A 19147-nucleotide genomic window follows, 5' to 3' on the forward strand; every position below is an offset into this window, starting at 1 on the left:
ACCATCCAAGGGCGAAGAGGCCGCATCAGGAAACACAGCAGATACAATATCCAAAGTGGCGGAAAACACTGCAGGAGAGACCATGACGAAGGATCACTTCTGGTCCGAAGCTGAAAGAAAAACAGAGCCGTAATACACAACTCCAAAACCTTGGAAAGGTAGCATCACATAGGGTGGGGGAAAAAATCAATGCAAGAAACATTGCAGATCATAGCAAAGCAAAGATGCAACATAAACAATGCAGTAGAATACAATTGGGTGGGATAATCCTCACCTCCGTGTCCTTAATAGAATTGAACATTCTTGTCACGAATGTTTGCAAATTTTTAATTCTATGGCAGGACAGGAGGCTCAGATTATGCTTGTTCAAAGCTGGTCCACCACAACAGATGCAATATCCACAATGGGCTTGAAATAATACGTTTTAAACACAGTATCAGAAGACCAATCTGCCGTCTTCACAATGTCCTGCAAACTCACACCAACATGGAAAGCCTTCGAGGCCATGGCACCTCGCGCGGAATGAGCTCCAAAAATTGAGACATCAATTCCCGCTTCAGACATAAGCCAGCGCACCCAACGAGCAAGGGTAGCCGGAGCCACAGGCTTAAATGGCTTTTGCAAAGCAATCAACAACTGTCCAGACAAATTCTGACGAAAAGGAGCAGTACTCACCTCATAATCCTTTATGCACTGGACCACACATAACTGTGGGTTCTGAGGGAAAGCTGGATAAGTGACAGTAGATAGATTAGTCTTGGTGCGTCGGGAAACCGTAAAAGTAACCCCCTCCGGGGAAAAAGAACGGCCCGCGAGATCAAATGCACGAACATCCAAAATACGCTTACAAGATACCAAACATAAGAGCATCGTCAATTTCGCAGACAATTGCTTACGAGACAGCGAAGCGTTGGGAGGCCAAGCTTCCAGAAAACGTAAGACCACGGAGACATCCCAAAGAGCCACATACTTCGGACATGGCGGCTTAGCCATCCGAACACCACGAAGCAATTTAGAGATTAGATGATGTTCTCCAACAGGCTTCCCGTCGACAAAATCATGGCCCGCAGATATAGCGGAGCGAAAAGAATTGACCGTCCTGTAAGCAGAACCAGAAGAAGCGATGGAAGCAAGAAAATTAACAACTAAAGCGACATCCGCTGAAGCGGGATCCAAGTCTCGTTCAGAACACCAATTACCCCATCGTCGCCAAGCTGACGCATAACGCTTTCGCGTGTTGGGGGCCCAAGCCTCATTGATAAATCTCTCAGCGTCTCCAGATAAGCCAGGGATTTTCCAGCGTTCCCCGAAAGACGCCACGCCACCAGACGTAGTTGGCCCGACAGAACTAGAGGATGTGGATGGAGCAGAGGATCCAACAACAGGTTCCACTTCGTTGGAAGCAGGAACGGGGTCGTGCAACTCATTTCCAGAAGATCCGGAAACCACGCTTGAGCCCTCCAAAGAGGAGCAATCAGAATGATCTCCGATTGAAACTGCTTCGTTCTGGCCAAGACTCGGGGAATCATCGCGAACGGGGGAAAAGCATAGCAAAGCTGAGGAGGCCAAGTCTGGAGAAAGGCATCCGTGGCAAGAGCCTCCGGATCCGGGCGCCAACTGTAAAACCTGGGCAGTTGAGCATTGAAGCGAGAGGTGAATAGATCGATCCAAGGTCGACCCCAAAGGCGAGACAGAGACCGAAATACACGGGGGTGAAGACGCCAGTCGCTGAAATCCAGCAGATGGCGAGAGTTCCAGTCGGCCACTTGATTCTGGCGACCTGGGAGATACTCTGCAATAAGAGTGATCTTCTTCCGAAGGCAAAAGTGCCAGAAATCCTTCGCAATCTCTGCTAACAGTCTCGACCGCGTTCCCCCCAGTTTGTTCACATACCTCACCGCTGAGATGTTGTCCATGCGGAGCAAAATGCAACAGCTGGTGGCCTGAGGAGCAAGGCTGCGGATCGCAAAAGATCCCGCTAGAAGCTCCAGACAGTTGATGTGAAGCGCTAGTTTGTCCTGTGACCAACGGCCGCCCGTCGTCACGTCTCCGCAACGGGCTCCCCAGCCCCAAAGACTCGCGTCCGACTCCAACACTAAATCCGGAGTCGAGCCGAACAGGGCTTTCCCGTTCCAAGCCTCCATGTGATGGAGCCACCACAGCATCTCTGACTTCGCGTCCGGCGACAGAGGAACAAGGTCGGAATAACGAAGACCCTTCTGCAAGTGCCGGATCTTGAGACGTTGCAGGGCCCGATAACGTAAGGGACCTGGAAAGATCGCTTGAATGGATGAGGCCAATAGTCCGACAATCCGAGCGATCGACCGCAAAGAAACATTCGGTGCGGACAACAGTAACTTCAATTCCCTCTTGATAGACCTGACTTTCTGGGCAGGCAAGAGAAGCTGTCAAGACACCGAGTCCACAAGGAAACCCAGAAACTCGATCGACTGAGTGGGAAGTAAATGAGACTTTTGAGGATTCACTAGAAACCCGAGAGACTGCAGCAGATCGATTGTCCATGTTAAATGAGAACGTAGTTGAAGCGGTCACTGGGCCATCAACAGAATGTCGTCCAGGTACACGATCAGACGCACCCCGCGCGCTCGCAGCGATTCCAAAACTGGTCTCAGGAGCTTCGTGAAGCACCACGGAGCGGACGAGAGGCCGAACGGGAGAACCGTGTACTCAAACCACTCCCCCGACCAGTGGAATTGAAGAAAGCGGTGATGAGGCGGAAAGATGGGAACGGACAAGTAAGCGTCCTTCAAATCCAGGCGAACCATCCAGTCGCCCTTGCGAAGAAGATCCCTGAGAAGATGGATGCCCTCCATCTTGAAGTGGCGATAGACCACCCCGTTGTTGAACTCCTTGAGATTGAGCACAAGGCGAGAACCTCCCCCTCTCTTCTCCACCAGAAACACATTGCTGACGAACCCCTGTGGATGCAGGGACGTTCGCACAATGGCCCCTTTGAGAAGAAGAGAATCGATTTCCTTGGAGATCACCTCTCGATCTTGTTGGGAAAAAACAAGGGGAGAAGGGACGGGACCTTGAAGGGGTGGGTGATAAAATTCGATGTGGTACCCTTGAACTGTCTGCAATATCCATGCATCGTTTGAGATCGTGCGCCAATTCTCTAGAAAAAATTGCACCCTGCCCCCCAGAACAACACTGTCGTAAGGAATCAAGCTCACCTGTAGAGGAGAAATCGTGGCGACCTCCCTGGTTTCCACCGTAGCCTCCTTTGTTGCCTTGACCACGACCTTTACGGGAGGGGTAGAAGGTCGTCTTGGAACCTGAATAGGAAGACTGTTGTTGTTGACGTTGTCCGCCCCCTCCCTGGTGGGACTGTTGGCCACGCTGCTGACCAGAACCTCGGCCGAACGAACGTCCCCCAGAACGTCCGGCCCTGGCAAAAACCGGGCGGAACGCCCTGCGCAAGGAAGACTGCGCCTTGTCAAGGCCACTAAAGGTCGCAACGAACTTTGTCAATTCCTTTAAAAACGGTTGACCAAACAGGAGACCCTGAGCCAGGGGGCCCGACTCAGACGTTGCAAGTTCAGACAACCGGGGATCCATTTTCAACAAGATGGAACGTCTACGTTCGGTGGAAAGGGCACAGTTCGCGTTCCCCAGGAGACAGATAGCCCGTTGGGCCCAACCAATAAGCTCATCCGGGTCGATGCCAGATGCCGACCCTTGAGCTTGATAACCTAAATCCAGGATCTTCGTCAGGGGGCCAAGAAGATCAAGCAACTTATCCTGACACAGGCGCCAAGAGCGATCAATCCCCTTTTTTGGATCTTTAGTGAATTTTTTGAGGTATGTCAAAATAGTCGGATCGACCTCCGGAGTGTCAGCTAACTTATCCGCCAACTCCGGGCGAGGGCACTCGGAGCGTAACCGAGAGCGCACCTCCTGATCAAAGGGTTCACGGATGTGTGCCTGGATGTAATCAGCAACCTCTGGTGCAGGGGACCAAGTTTTGGAGTTGGGATGGATGATATCCGTTGGCTCAAAGGTCAGGACCGGTGGATGGGAAGAGGCGTCAACAAAATGTTCTTTGCAAGATTTTTTAGCAGGGGGGGGACCAGAGGGACCTGAAGACGAAGAGGAGGAGGTGTCCTCCGTGTCTGAGGGAGGGGATGTTTTAGACACAGTAGGGGCAGACAAGGACTTAGCTAATTTCATAAAGTCAGACTTATGAGGATTCTTAGGCGACTTAGAGGAGTGCTTGGTAGAAGAGGACGGAATCCAGCCCTGCTGCTGAGTGTAATCCGTCAAATGGCGCTTCAGAGGTCCTATTGCGCGGACTAGCGCTGTATTGACCGAATGCTGGACCCCTTGGTCAAGGGCATCGACAAAGTCGTATTCAAATGACTCTTCGGGCTCCTCATCGTAATAATATTCCTCAGCGTCCTCATATTCAGCCATGGTGGAAGAAAAAGACAGTGCACACCACTGAGGAAATATATATATAAATACATATATATACAGATAAGCCCACTAAAATAATAAAGAAAGGTCTAGGCGTAAACCAAGCGACCCTGTCAGGGGGAGTGACAGCCCCAAGCAAGCCAAACAGGCAGAGCAACAAACTCGACCAAATAAACACAAATTTGAGAGTGGAGGGACAGGCTTGCAGATATAGTCACCCTAGGCAACGCCTCTATAGATTATTCAGCCCTAAACCCTATTCTGAGGTAAAGGGCGTCTTGAGGGGCTCTCCGGCAGGCAGTGGGCTGAGGCACAACAAAGCAACGCCGCCTCTGAGCGTGTCCGGGCTCCGTGTCACACACGGAGCATAAACAAAGCCAATGCGCATGCGCAGAGGCTCGCCTGACACTCCGGAAGAGGAGCGACGCGCGAGCCTCCGAGCCCCGCTCCACCAAAGAAGAAAAACACGGGCACAAAGCGCCCGTATTACAAGAGAGGCGACACGCGCTCTCAGAAATGAAGCACAGACAAACCACAATACGCCGAAGCAAAGGACGCCAGAGGCGACGAACCACACGGCGAAGCGGCAATAAGCAAAGTAAGCAGCTGAAAAGCGGCGTACGTTTGAAAATGTACAATGCAATATACAAACATGCAAGCAGTAATAAGTAATGCAGAAAAGGACTTAACGGGCTGCGAAGCAGCAAAGAAAGAGGAAGTGTTGTCCTCTATGGTGGTTTATATAGCATGTAGTCTCTATGGTTGCCTAAGAGCTCATGGGAGTTGTAGTTTGCTTTTTTCTTTACTATTTTCCTATTGGCTGCTGTTGGTAGTAAAGAAATCGAGAAAGCATAATCTGAGCCTCCTGTCCTGCCATAGAATTTCATAGCAAGGTTGTTAGCAGTCATTTGCAGCAACCTCAAAGGATTACCTTATCTTTACCCCCTTTAGACTCGTGTTTCACTGAGTGGGGTGTTGTTTATTCTGATATTCAACTGCCTCAATCTCAGGATTTTAATAATCAACATACTGCTGATGAGTGTTTTGGTTCCCATGTGAGCCCAAGAAGGGTGATTGGTGACTCTCTAGGACCATCCCTTGCAAACGAATGTATCATCACGAAAAGAGGCAGAATATCTAAAAAAGCATTTGTATTTACAGGATTTTACCATGTACTGTATTTTTTTTGTTTTTGTTAACAAAGGGGAGATTTGTTATGTGCTAGTAATGGCTAGTTGCACGCGACTTGTTAGCGCATGTTTCTTACTCGCGCCTCCGCGGGCGCCTTGTTATTATCATATGTTTCCATCCCACAAACGATGTTCCAAGTTCAGCAGATCCTGTTGCTGCATCGGTTATTTCTAACGCCATTCAGAAACGGAGCTGCGAGCATGGAGGTTGTTTAAGGATGGTCTCCCTTCATGAACGTCAGTATATCGAATAAAATAAACACCTACACAGCTATCTTCTTGTCCTTGGATGTATTCTACACTGTAACAGAATGACACAATAACAGACCAATTGATTACGAAGCGTGCTGGCTAAAAGCCCATGTAGGTACGTAGATTAAGTGTTATTTTACTCAAATCAATAGGTATTGCCTAACACTAGACCAACTGGTTTTGTCTAAGCTTGATGATGCTACAATTGTTACCACCCTCCCCATTGCCACCTTCGGTTCAGTAACCCTGACGAAAAAGTCTATTCGGCTATTAGCATAGCCTATTTTACATGACGATATGTATGACCAGAGCTACCGACTTTAGAGCTCGGGAAACCAAGTTTGAGCCTCGGCGTCGTCTCAGCACCCTATGATTGTGGGGAAATCACGTAATCTCCTCGCGCCTGCCAAAAACATGTACATGTCCTTATTCATGTAAGGTAACTGGTGCTCAAAAAAAGAGCTCCCATACCTTCGGGTCGAGTTCGCGCTATAGAACACTGCAAATAAAATTTAAAAAAAATGTCAAACTAGACCGCACATTTGAAGAAAAAAATGACCGGAAGCGCGACCATCTTAGGTGTGGCTTAAACCAACAGTGTCCTGCGTGTTAAATGCTCTTCTGGTACATTAGAAGCCTGTACCCACACCCAACATGTCTGCCACTAACAGTCTCGCCTATGATGAAGCCTTCCAGCATGGCCGCCAGGACGTATACACTGTGACACACCCCCACTGGCTGACAGCCGTAACAGGGGTCATGCTGCCTGCCAGCCTAAGGCTGCGTTAAACCCGGCACGCGCAGGAAGACAGAGGGCGGGACTTGGACCCTGACTGTACCGGCAGCTTGTGCTGTCTCACCTCACTTGCCATCGGAGGCTGCCCATACGTTACAGTGGCACCATGCTGCTGTCCCTGGTGTTGCACACCTATTCCTTGCGCTACCTACTCCCCACTGCCGTGATGATGGGCTCGGCGCCCACATACTTGCTGGCTTGGGGGGTCTGGCGCGTTCTTTCCTGCATGCTGCCCGCCCGCATATACCACCAAGTGGATGACCGTCTCTACACCCTGTACCAAAGCATGGTGCTCTTCTTCTTCGAGAACTACACCGGCGTGCAGGTGAGTTCTGCCACACCCACCCGGCTCAATCACTGCGCACACCCACTGTGGCACAGGACACGTTTATTCATCTTGGCACAACGCACGTCCATTCTAGTAGGAACCAATACACCGAAGCTACTTTTATTTAGATCCCGCTCCCCACTCATGAAACTAATTATTGGGAACTTTGAAGGCCATGTTTAATTAGGTGAGAGTGTTGTTCTTACTCTCATCCCTCCTCCTAACATAAGCTCTCTCAGCAGCACGTGGAGACGCGTGTGCTTCTTCCGGTGCTTAAGGCCCTTAACCCCCCCCCCCCCCCCCACACACACACACACACAGTGAAGGTCATGTAGGTGTATAGGAGCACATTGCGTTCTCTGCACGCTGGTTGCAGGGAAACCATGAGAGACGAAATTGTATCGCAATAGCATAATTCATGAAGTAGTGAAAACACAGCTGTTTAGTGCTGAGTGTTGCATTTTGCCGGACGATATATTTAGGGGTGGAGTAAGTGTTGGAAGCTAGCAAATGGCGGTTTTCTCAGATCCTATTTGGTCTAAAGGGTACCCAGCGAAAGCTAAAATGCACGAGGTCTCGAACTTAATTGGAGGGACTTCCTCTGCGTAAATAAACATTGGTTGGCTCAGGTAGTAAGTATGCAGCTGTCAATATAGCCTGGACCACATTTTGGGTTGGCATTTTTGACTTTCTTACCTAATTCTTGTAGGATTTTTTTAATTGATCCTTTATACTGATATTTTCTTTGTGATTTCCTTAAAATGCTTTTTCATTACACAGTAATATTATGTATTCATTTTTTGATGGTGTAGCAGATACATTGACTACATGCGATTGCAAGTTTTTAGCTTTTGCAATATATCCAGGACTATAAGCCCAGTGTTTGCCCATCTCTGTCTGCGTTGAGTATGAATACGAAAATTGAGTGGTGACTATCATCTAGCTCCTTGATGGAACAACAAATTTAAATGTTCTCAGCTGACTGGTGGTCTCTCCCCATGGTGTAAGCACGCACACCTCCAATTCAAAGATTATGGGTATGGTCTTGGAGTATTAATAGTACCTGAACTTACTGATGAATGGATTATGTCTGCGCTGTACACCCGATGCCTAAAGCTTGCTGTTATGATGGAAGACTCATCACATTTCGTAATAATTGGGTTCCATTGCTAGAAGATGACACATTTTGTGTTCTTTTTTTTTTTTCCTACCTCGAAGCTCAACAGGTGTAACCTGAGGTGCAAAAGCTGGTAGCTCAAGGTGAAGAGAAAAATATAGACAAACTGCTGCCAAAGCAATGCCAGGGAAAAAAAGTGTTAATTTGCGCCAAAATAAAGCGTAGAATGTGGTGTGCTATGGCGGAGGAGCTATACACTCAAAACCTAAAGTGTCACTTACTGCCAGAGGGGCCGTCCTGTCCTTAAATGGTACACAGGTGCAGGAGAATGTCTGAGGTATTGTTCATTAATGTCTCCTCGACATAGTTTAAGTAAAGGCTGTAAATTATGCTTACAGCATTCATTGACCGATATCAGGCAGTTGGTGAGTGCCATGTGTAACTGGAATGCAACCCTGTATTCTGCAATTTAGGGTTGCAACAGCGTCTTTCGGGAAAACATACACATCTCAGCATATGTATTGTGGGATGAACCCAAAGTTGTACAAATATGGGGAGTATGTGTCACACCTGAATCTATAATAGGATTATACAAAAACTGTGACACACCATGAAGTTAGCAAGGAGAAATAAAACGGTACAGCATCCAAATCTTTGGTCAGAGTTTAAACTTCCTGGTGCTTATAGGGCTGAGGCAGGATCATGCAGGCTTGTTCCTCTGCAAATCCTGTTGGAAGGGGAAGGAGAAACGCTTCCCTTGTGGCTGGATTCCACTGCAGTGTGCAGGCCGGTCGCTTGCTCTGTAAGGACAGAGCAGGGTCGCACTGGTGGTTGGATGCTGCTGGTCCTCTGCTGTGAGCTCTGACTCTAATGGACAGGGCAGGGTCGCGGTGGTCCACTCCAGTCCCTGGTGGTTCAGATGATCTGATTTCCTCAGTGGCTTATACAACAATCTTTTTGCTGGTCTGGCGGTAAAGAAGGGGGATGGAAATCTAGAGAGAAAAGGCCTCTTTAAAGGATCCCCTTCCTGCCTGGGCACTCACATGGTGTGACGTCACCCCCAACTTCTCAATTTTTGAAAAGTGAGCATGCATACATCTTTTTCACACTAGTGTACATGCTTACTTTAACCCTACCTTTCGTGCAAAAACTGGACAGTGTGTACCAGGGCACAAAAGCAGAGCTCAATGGTGATCCATTTCCATGCCCCCTTTTAAAAAGACCATGGCCCACTGAAAGCCCTGGAAGCTGGGAAGAAATACATTTTCAAATATGTTTATAAATTCTGTTACAAAGTAGGGCAATCTTACCTTTTGTAGTGTAGTTCCTATATTCCCAATCGGCTCTGCGCCTTGGAATAACATAAACAGCAGTTTAGACGTAGGACTGAGGTCGACTAGGTCTCTACTGAATATGTTAGACTTAATTAGGTATGCCAGCTAGCTCAGAGGTCACTGGAAACTTTCTCGAATGAACAGGGTGGAGTTAACTTCCCTTATTAGACAAGAAGGGATTAGCTTCTGACAACCGCATAAACATGACAACTTTGCTCCCTCCAGAATAAGGAGTATATCTCCAGAGTCATGTGAGCTATTTCACTCAGTCAGTCATGCATACTTAGTTTCACCAGAGTGCAGAGAAATAGAGAGACAGGCGTTTTCAATAAAAGGTGTTATTTATTGAGCAGTCTTCTTTCTCATGCAAGAGAAATGAATTGCCACAATTGCAATACTAGTCATAAAGTAAAGTGCGTACAGTAAAAGGAGTATTATGAAATAATACTGTAAAAGCATTGATATGGTTTCTGAGCCATATGATACTTAAAATGGATAAAATATATACATTTACATACAATGATAAAAGTTGATTAAACGTACTCAACTGGTGCTTCTAAGATACGCCTACCTCAGTGCACCTAACCTAAGCCTAGTACGTGGGAAGGAGTAAGAGAGTCGCAGTTTAAGTTAAGTTAGTTTTGCCAAGAATCTGAATCAAGAATTCTCTAAGGATCTAATCTGCTCCGTACCTTGGTTTTAGAATGAAGGAGGTCTTGTATCTCGTTCTCAGGACTCGATCTCCCAGTCACCCGCAAGGGTGACTGGAAACACTGGAGCTGGATTTTCTCAGCAGGCGAAAAGACAGCTTCTTTCTCAGTGCGTCTAATGGGAGGGACGGCTTCCTACGGCACTCGCATCAGCTGGGCTTCGGGTAAGTAGATAGCCGCTCTGCTCCAAACCACCGTGTGTTGCTTAAGGCAAATGCTGGTATATTTATACCTGGAAGGTACCGTGCTTGACGTAAGGTTGGACATAAGACGTCAAGAACCGTCACTAGGAACTGGCAGTTCTTTCAGGACACGCAGGAGTTCTAGGACAAATCAAAACAAAAGCATGGGGAATTCCCAGGTTGCTGGAGGATTGGTTTGTTTAAAGAACTCGTTGTACTTTCTAGGAGTCTAAGGAAGTAGCGTATTTGGACTGCATTGGCTATTACTAAATGTGGATATGATTCTTATGCCTTTATAAGGATATGATTTGTTATAACCACATAAGGGCATAAATCGGGGATATTTAATTAGGGTCCTAGATACGTTTACAACACCCACTCCACGTATAATGTCCATCATTACTAAATACTAAGCAATATATAAACATATAGGTATGCATGTGTTTTCCAGCCCACCCCAAAATACATCAAATGCTTTTGAAATGGTATAGATACACGAAAATGAGTATTATACTGTACGCTTTCAAGCAGTGGTATCATTCAGATAAAATTTTGTTCATTTAGAATGTTGACTGAATGAATCACGAAATTTACATTCATGAATTGGCTCTAAATACAGAAAAAAGAGGTCGAGACCATTTCATCACATATTCATACAAGATTGTACATGCGCTAGAGGCTGATTCAAAAAACTGTCTCTAGAGTCTCTAAAAATAGAAGTTCTGTTCTCTAAGAATAGTTCTACTTTAAGCAGAGTACCTTGTGCCAAAAAAGGTAAATATTTTGGAAATTGGGAAAAAAAAATTTTGCTTTCAAGGGAAAAAATAGTTCTAAATGTTTTCAGTAGTGTTTTTTATAAAAACTGAAGGCCGAATTCAGAGTTCAGTTCAATGCAACTGTGAAGTGCTCGGAGCGGCGCGCCTGTCCCGAAAATGGCGGCCGCTCAGGACAATAGGACAGCGGGACATTAGTCACAATAAGGAGTGTGGAAAAAACGGAGGGGAACCACCGAATCCCAACCTGAAGCAGGTGATGACTGCATGTTTTATTCAGATCTTCTCAGAGAATAGTATTAAGGGAGAATTGCTCGAAACGGCGCGCCTGACCCAAAAATGGCGGCCGTTTAGGACATTGAGCCATTAGAGTGTGGAAAACGGAGGGGACGCACCACATCTCATCTAGTAGCAGGAGATGACTGCATGTTTTTAGTCAAGTTTTTATACAAGTTTATACAGAGTATAATATTACACTGAAATACTCGAAACGGCGCGCCTGACCCAAAAATTAGCGGCCGTGTAAGACACTGAGTCATCAGATGGCTCTAGACCACGAGTGGGAAAAAAAAAAAAAGAGGAGATCTGCCGCACTACAACTGGAATCAGGTGGTGGTCTCAGGAAGAGAAGTGGCCACAGGAAGAGAAGGATATATAAGGATATAAATGCAATATGTGGAAGCAGTCGGCTAAACGCGCCTGACCCCAACATAGCGGCCGTTTAGGACATTGAGACACTAGACTGCTCTCGACATGAGTGTTGAAAATGGAGGGGACATAACGCACTTCATCTATAAACAGGTGATGACTGCATGTTTATACAGCCTTATATAGTGAATATTACTACAGTGAAATATTCGTATTGGCTCGCCTGACTCAAAAACTGGAACACTTAGGATTCAAATGGAGAAGAGTCAGCATCTTATCCTACTGCACGGAGCTAACATGGACGAAAGATACCTGGAGGCCACTGATTCGAAGGCTCAGAGCATAAAATATCCAGCTAAATTATCCAAAATTGCAGCAAAGAAGTTTAAACATAATACCCTAAGGAAAAACCCGGACTCACTGTTCTATGACCCATACTTTAATATAGATAAAGGCATTATAGTGAATGACCTAATTTTCTTCTCAAATAAAACGACTAAATGGCACAATGCCTTCTCAAATATATTTAACTTAAAAGCCACGAAAAACATCCCACATGGTACAAAAATAATGACCTCACCCTCATTAAGATGTGGAGCAGAACTATGCATTACTATATACAAAACTGGTATAGTGCTGATACAAGCATCGAACAGCGAACTAGATAAGTTCGAACAGGTATTCCCAGCCATAAAAGAAATGCTAGAGGGCTCAAAAGACCAACTACATCTAACCTCTTCAGAAGTGACTCCCGGCATCAACAAGATTAAGACCAGAGACGTCAATCGAACTCGAGATCACCAGGATCAAGCTATTAACCCGAGAGATAAAAATGAAACAGGACTGACATTATCGGAGAATGAGAATGATAGGACAAGGAGGTCTATTAGACACGAGATCAATGAACAGGACCAACTCCAAAAGGAGGAGTCAGCGATACTCCCAAATGTTGAGACCTACTGCGCTGAACGCCCACCTATCTCGAGTGAACCACTCCATGAGAATCGGGAAATAAAGAAGGTCGAAGGTATCAACCTCCCTTTACCTCTTTATAACACAGTACTAGAGTCACTTAGAACGTCGCCCACAGAAGCACTCCCAGCATCTCAAAACGCAGATAACACAGTCGTCATCCCAAATAGAAACGAAACAAACAATCAGACAATGGATATAAAGAAAAAGTCTGCGACACGAAAGATAGTCCAAAAACAGAGAAGAGGAAAATGAAGAACACGGATAGGCAGATTAATCATTTCTAAGAAGTCATTACAAAACCAGAAAGAGATTAAAGAGCTTCAGAAACTAGTTGGCAACTTGACACAAGTCACAATTAGTTCTCTACAATTGATGGAAAAAATACTGGAAACTACGGTGAGCACCCACTCCAAGGTCACTCATATACAAAACCTTGTACACTCTTCACAAAGAAAGAGCAACAAGATGGCCATGCCATTTTCAAAAAGGCACAACCGACCAAATAGAACAAAAGCCTTGTCGAAGGAGGAAACCCTTGCCTTACTCTGAACATATGAACCGGTGGATCATGAGAGAGAGGAGAGAATCAAGACAGTACCAATCGACTCTAATAGAACATCTAGAAAGAATGATAGAAAACCTGACCTTAACAATTTACATCAAATCCAGCTAATACCTGAAACGGAAAAGATACACCTTAACAACTCGGGACGCATCTGACATGCCTCCTACTGAATTGTCGATCGGCAAACAAACATGCTTCAGACATAGCAGACTTCATCCTCAACAAGGAAATTGATCTAGCAATCCTTACAGAAACATGGTTTTCAGAATCATCCTCGACAATCATGGATCTATTAGTACCTCCTCAATATAAAATTGTGAGACTAGATAGACTAAAAAAGACTGGAGGAGGGATAGCATGCATTCACCGATCAGATATAGAGGTTAACCAAATACAATCCGATCCTCTAGAATCCTGTGAATACCTGGGTCTTAATATAAGATCAGCAACGATTCAGAGATGCAACTTGCGTGCGTTTTACCACCCGCCTGGAGAGAACGCTAAGTTCACAGAGCAGCTAATGGAGATCATAACGGCCAATTCTAACACCGATGCTAAGAATATATTCCTAGGTGACTTCAACTTACGCTGGGAAGACTACAATGACAAACTAGTTAACACACTTAAAGAGTTCCTCGTTGAGCTGAACCTCAATCAAGCATGCACGCAACCTACTCACTCGAAAGGAGCAACGTTAGACTGGATTATTTCAAGAGACGAAGATACATCAATCCTCTCAATAACACCATGTGATTGGTCTGATCATCACGCCATAACATTTGTGATACCCGTAGTGAAAAAGAGCAAGACCACCCAGCCTGTCAAGTTAAAAAAATGGATACGAGACACCAAAAGAGGCTAATATTGAGCTACTTCTAGAAAGCTGTGAAAGGGACCTAAAACCTTCTAGCAACCTGGAGAATGTAAATGAGATGACAGAGCACTACATAACTTCCGTCGGGAACATCGTCAATGACACCATGCCATTAAAACTGAAAAGAGTCACGGAGAAGGTAAAAAATCCTTGGTTCCATGGATCACTAAACGAAGACAGGCGCAAATTGAGAATGGCCGAAAGGAAATGGAGACAACACCCATCTTCACCGGAGTTGATAGCCCTCAGAAAAATCAGAAACAAATATAACAAAAAGATCATCAGTTCCAAAAAGGAATATATAAGATCTGAACTGGACAATGCCAAAAACAGACCGCGGAAACTCTTCGAAATCCTAAAGCAACAGTCAAATAAACTAGCCAAAACCGCTCATGAAAACTCAAAAACTCCTATAAGTTGTGAGGAATTCTCGACATTTTTCACGTAGAAGGCCAAATCGTTGGAAGTGGAGCTCACAAGCGCAGCGGCTAACCTTCTCATCCAACCTTTGGCCACGAACGAGTCCGACTCGACAATAGGGTGTAGCAAGACAAAAAACAAGGCATACTGGGACACATTCGAATTGTACGACCAGGACAAGGTCGCCAGAACGCTCTCGGAACTCAAGCCGAACAATCACTATCACGACCCCTTACCTGTGAAGTGCTTATTATTATTATTGCATTTCTTATATAGCGCCAGAATCGACCCCCGAAGGGGTATCTCCGCGCTTGCCTCGGGCACCCGTCCTGGTTTTTCCCTGTCAGATAGCCCCTACAGGGCATCCCCAAGGTGAAAGCCAGGCATCCCGCCGCAGGGGGGCCGTTGTGGAGATTAAGCAAGCTTAATGCCCAGAGTTGCATAGTGTGAACCCATGATTAGGTCAGGCACCGAAGCGAGAATTATCGAGTCCGTGGACATTTGAGCTCAACACCCTGCCGCGTTGGGAATCGAACCCTGGTCCCGGGTCTGACCTCTGCTTCAGGGTCTGCCTGCTCTAACCAGTGAGCCACACTTCTCCACGGGGCTTAAGAGAAATCAGCCATATCGTAGTCCCAATCTGGACCAAAATAATAAACGCTTCCTTATCTCAAGGGATCCTCCCCGACTGTCTAAAATCAGGACAAGTTGTTCCCATAATCAAGAAACCTAGAGCGGATGCAACAGATCCGAATAACTTTCGCCCAGTGACCAACATCCCTATATTGGCCAAACTAATTGAGAAATGGGTACAGCACCAACTGAGCCAACACATCACTAAGTTCTCCCTACTAGATGAATGCCAATCAGGTTTCAGATCAGGGCATAGCACGGAAACAGCTATCCTCCATATTGTTGATGATGCGTTACAGGCCCTAGACCAAAACAAAGCCTGCTTACTGATTCTCCTGGACCTGTCATCGTCATTCGACACAGTAAACCACGAAGCATTACTGATAAGGTTGCAAGACAGGATGGGACTCACGGGAAATGTGCTGAAATGGTTCAAGTCTTTCCTACAGAACAGAACACAACGATTCCTGGTTAACCAATCAATTTCACCTACTTGCCCTAATTCAATTGGAGTTCCACAAGGATCGACATTATCCCCTGACCTGTTTAACTTGTATGTCGAACCTCTTACAGAAATTCTCCGAAACTCACATATGTCCTAACACATGTACGCGGATGACACACAGATATATATAAAGATCGCCTCCCTTGAAGACATTGAGCTAATGAATGAGACGCTAAAAAAGGCGTTGCAATGGTTAACTTCCAATCATCTAAAGCTAAACGCCCAAAAAACAGAGTTCCTACTAATCTCACCAACAAGGAGCCAGGATGAAATAAAGAAATGGACTAAGCTGGTGACGGCGCTAAACTGCACCCCAACCCGAATCAACTCAGCTAAATCACTAGGAATCACTTTAGACGAAAACCTTGACATGAAAGCGCACATTAATTCAATGGCTAAAAGTGCACGATTCCACCTGAACTACTTAAGAAAATTGAAACCCTTCATCTCAGAGGCGGATCTTAAACTTGCAATACAATCCCTAGTTATATCTATGATTGAATATGGCTGCACCACATTAGCTGGCTTACCAAAAACGTCCACAGCGCCACTAAAAGCTTGCCTCAATGCAGCAACAAGACTCCTCACGGGTTCGAGAAAATTTGATCATATATCCCCTCACTTAAAAGCACTAAACTGGCTACCCTTTGAAGCCAGAATTCAACTAAAGATAGCATGTATTACCCATAAAGCGCTTCACTACAACACGCCAAGATACCTAGCCAAGAAAATTGAGCTATCGGGAGGTAATAGACCAGCTAGGAGCGCCAAGGAGTTGCTGCTGCAGCCAGCCATTTTTAGAAAGAAAAAAACTTATGACAGAGCGTTCTCAGGAGCCGCCCCCAGAATATGGAACTCACTCCCACCAAGCATTAGGAAGATTCAGAATACTGTAACATTTAAGCGGGAAGTGAAGAGCTTCTTGATGAGTAAATACCTTACAAAGGTTTAATGAACATGGTTACGATCAAGTGCAGCTCTACTTCAGAACACTGACGTCTCCAGAAGGGAAGCTTCAACGGGAAGAAGTTGTAAGATATTCAACGATATGAGACGGGTGGTACTATTGAGGCTGGCGTCACTACTGGAACTAAGCTAAACACTAAAGGCTACCTCATGTCAATGTGAACCTATATACTACCTCACATCCTATAGCCATTTAATTTTCTACCTCATACATGTTCACGTAGATAGAATATGATATAAGTTAGCCTCGATACATTTATCTTTCATATTTATCTCACTTCTTAAAGCCATATAATTTTCTACCTCAGACATGTTTACGTAGTTAGATTATGATTTAAATCAGCCTCTCTACATTTATCTTTCATAGGTATAATTTTCTACCCCATACAGGTTTGCGTAGATAGATTGATATAAGTGTGCCTAACCGACCTCTTATTGCGTAATGGTATGTCGGAGGGTTATATATCAATATGCACCGCCCAAAGCCATATAAGCATCTACCTCATATTTGTGTTCTGTGATAATTGTGACTGTATGTATTAAACCTTAATCTGCTCTTTTTGTGAAGCGCTCTGATACCCACGGGTCTTGTTCGCGCTATACAAAACTTTCTAATAAATAAATAAATAAACGCTGTGTGCTCACTATTTTAAATATTATTCTCGTTGTTAGGAGAGAACATTACCTCAGATAGGCCAGCAAAAAACGAGTCTACCACAGTGGGTGAAAGTTGGGCCAACTCGGAAAAAGTTGAAATGGTGCATATATGCGATGCATTGCCATCATCGGTGTCTAGATCAGCAATGGTCAGGGAAGGTTGTACCTGTGTGGTGCTGCTTTCATCTCGTACTTCACCCCCACCTAATCGTAATGGTGAAGTCTCAACGAATGCCGTCATCAGAATAGGTAGCCGCTGGGGACAACACGTTGCATGAGTCGTTACAGAACAAAGCAAAGCATCGATATCCATTGGTACTGCTGATGCTAGTGTAAGACAGACGTCCAACACGCATTCTTCTCCGCATAGCAGACATCGAAGCACAGGTAAGATGCAATTTTGCCAAATTGGGCTGAACGAAAGAAACCAGGTAGTATTTAGATCTCTTAGCCGGGCCAATCCGAGGAGCTTAGTGATACGGTCTCTGTATTGTATTGCTAGGATCGTTTCTTCCATTGTAGCCTTAGTTTTGTCTGTAACTTGGCTTGCCATATCGGAGTAGAAGGAACAAAAATAAAATTCCAGCTACGAGTCCCAAAATAAGAGGCAGGCCACCGAAAAGAGAATGGACAAAATTCGGGAGATGCCCAGAACTGTTTCAAAGGATGCTAACAGTCCCGAAAAAATTGGCTTAAATACATGTGCGATGCCACTGGTATCTGACATGTTTAAGATTTGGCTTAACATTTCTACGAAATGCACGGGGCAATTTGTCGATAATAGGGTATGCATCTGTGCCGCTGTCCTTGCAACTTGCAGTTCATACATCTCTTTGGACGAGGTTAAAGGCACAGTTGTTTGTAAAAGAATAGACTTCATTCTGCTTAAAGTATCAATTTGAATAGAAGAGATATTCACAGACGGCCATATTTCTGACTCCTTGTCTGGATTGCTGTTTGGATACAATACTTGCATACAGCAAATGACCCTGGAAGTAACACTCACGAGATAGGCTTTTCCTGGCATCAGGCACAACAGCTGTGGTCACTTAATATAACGTAGCTACAGTTGGAAAGTTGTCGGAAAAAAGGCTCTATCTGTGTAGCAGGGGTGCCGTGCAGATGACATGAAAGGTTGTTTGATGAACCTTCGCAGGGTCCATGCAAGTTAATACCTTGACACAGAAGTGTACCGCTTAGTGATTTTTTTACAATTGTTACCACTAAGAAATACCTCTTTTTTCCCTTCACTATAACATTTATGTGTAAAAGGTAAATTCCAGGTTGATTTGATGTATCCTTTACCCAACCTTTCATACAGGCCTGCTGGTATATATTTTTGCAGTATTGAAACTGAAAAGTTGTTATCGGGATTGTAATGGTGCCATGTATTATCCATTCAATGACAGTCTTTCTGACATTGTCAATGGTAATCTTTCTAGTTTTTCAATGCTCAGCACCGTATAGTCTGCTCCTTTTTGTGCCAACGAGATTTGTCAATCAGTAAGGTTAAAGATAGAAAATAATGACGTTATGTTGATTAGACGCCATGGCACGTAGCCTGAACGGAGGTTTTGTAACGTCCAGCCTAGCTGTACAATAGAACGCAATTGGGACTGACCATGTTGTAACATTAGCATATCCTGTTCTATTATATCGATAGCAGATAATACAATGCTGTCTAGTGAATAAATTCTGGAGGACAGTCGGTAACCCATTGTCCACTACAGAAAGTGTATTTTTTCTGCAGTTTCAATTTGTGTTACTTTCCAAGCTTCTTTG

At 45.1% G+C, this 19147-nt stretch overlaps 1 protein-coding gene and 1 pseudogene across 1 annotated transcript in view; one reads left to right on the forward strand and one right to left on the reverse strand.

Moving 5' to 3' along the window:
• Window positions 1–366: 366 nt before the first annotated feature.
• On the reverse strand, window positions 367–4041 carry LOC147707390 (uncharacterized; annotated as a pseudogene).
• Window positions 4042–6637: 2596 nt separating this feature from the next.
• Window positions 6638–19147, forward strand: part of LOC147707391 (1-acyl-sn-glycerol-3-phosphate acyltransferase epsilon-like) — a 396055-nt gene continuing 383545 nt past the window's right edge. The window contains exon 1 of the mRNA XM_086926419.1: window positions 6638–7003. Coding sequence (XP_086782545.1) covers window positions 6785–7003 — 219 coding nt within the window. The 5' untranslated portion in view covers window positions 6638–6784. The remainder of the gene's footprint in view (window positions 7004–19147) is intronic.

The sequence above is a fragment of the Lissotriton vulgaris genome, chromosome 6 (genome assembly GCF_964263255.1).
Source record: "Lissotriton vulgaris chromosome 6, aLisVul1.2, whole genome shotgun sequence".
Classification (NCBI taxonomy): domain Eukaryota; kingdom Metazoa; phylum Chordata; class Amphibia; order Caudata; family Salamandridae; genus Lissotriton; species Lissotriton vulgaris.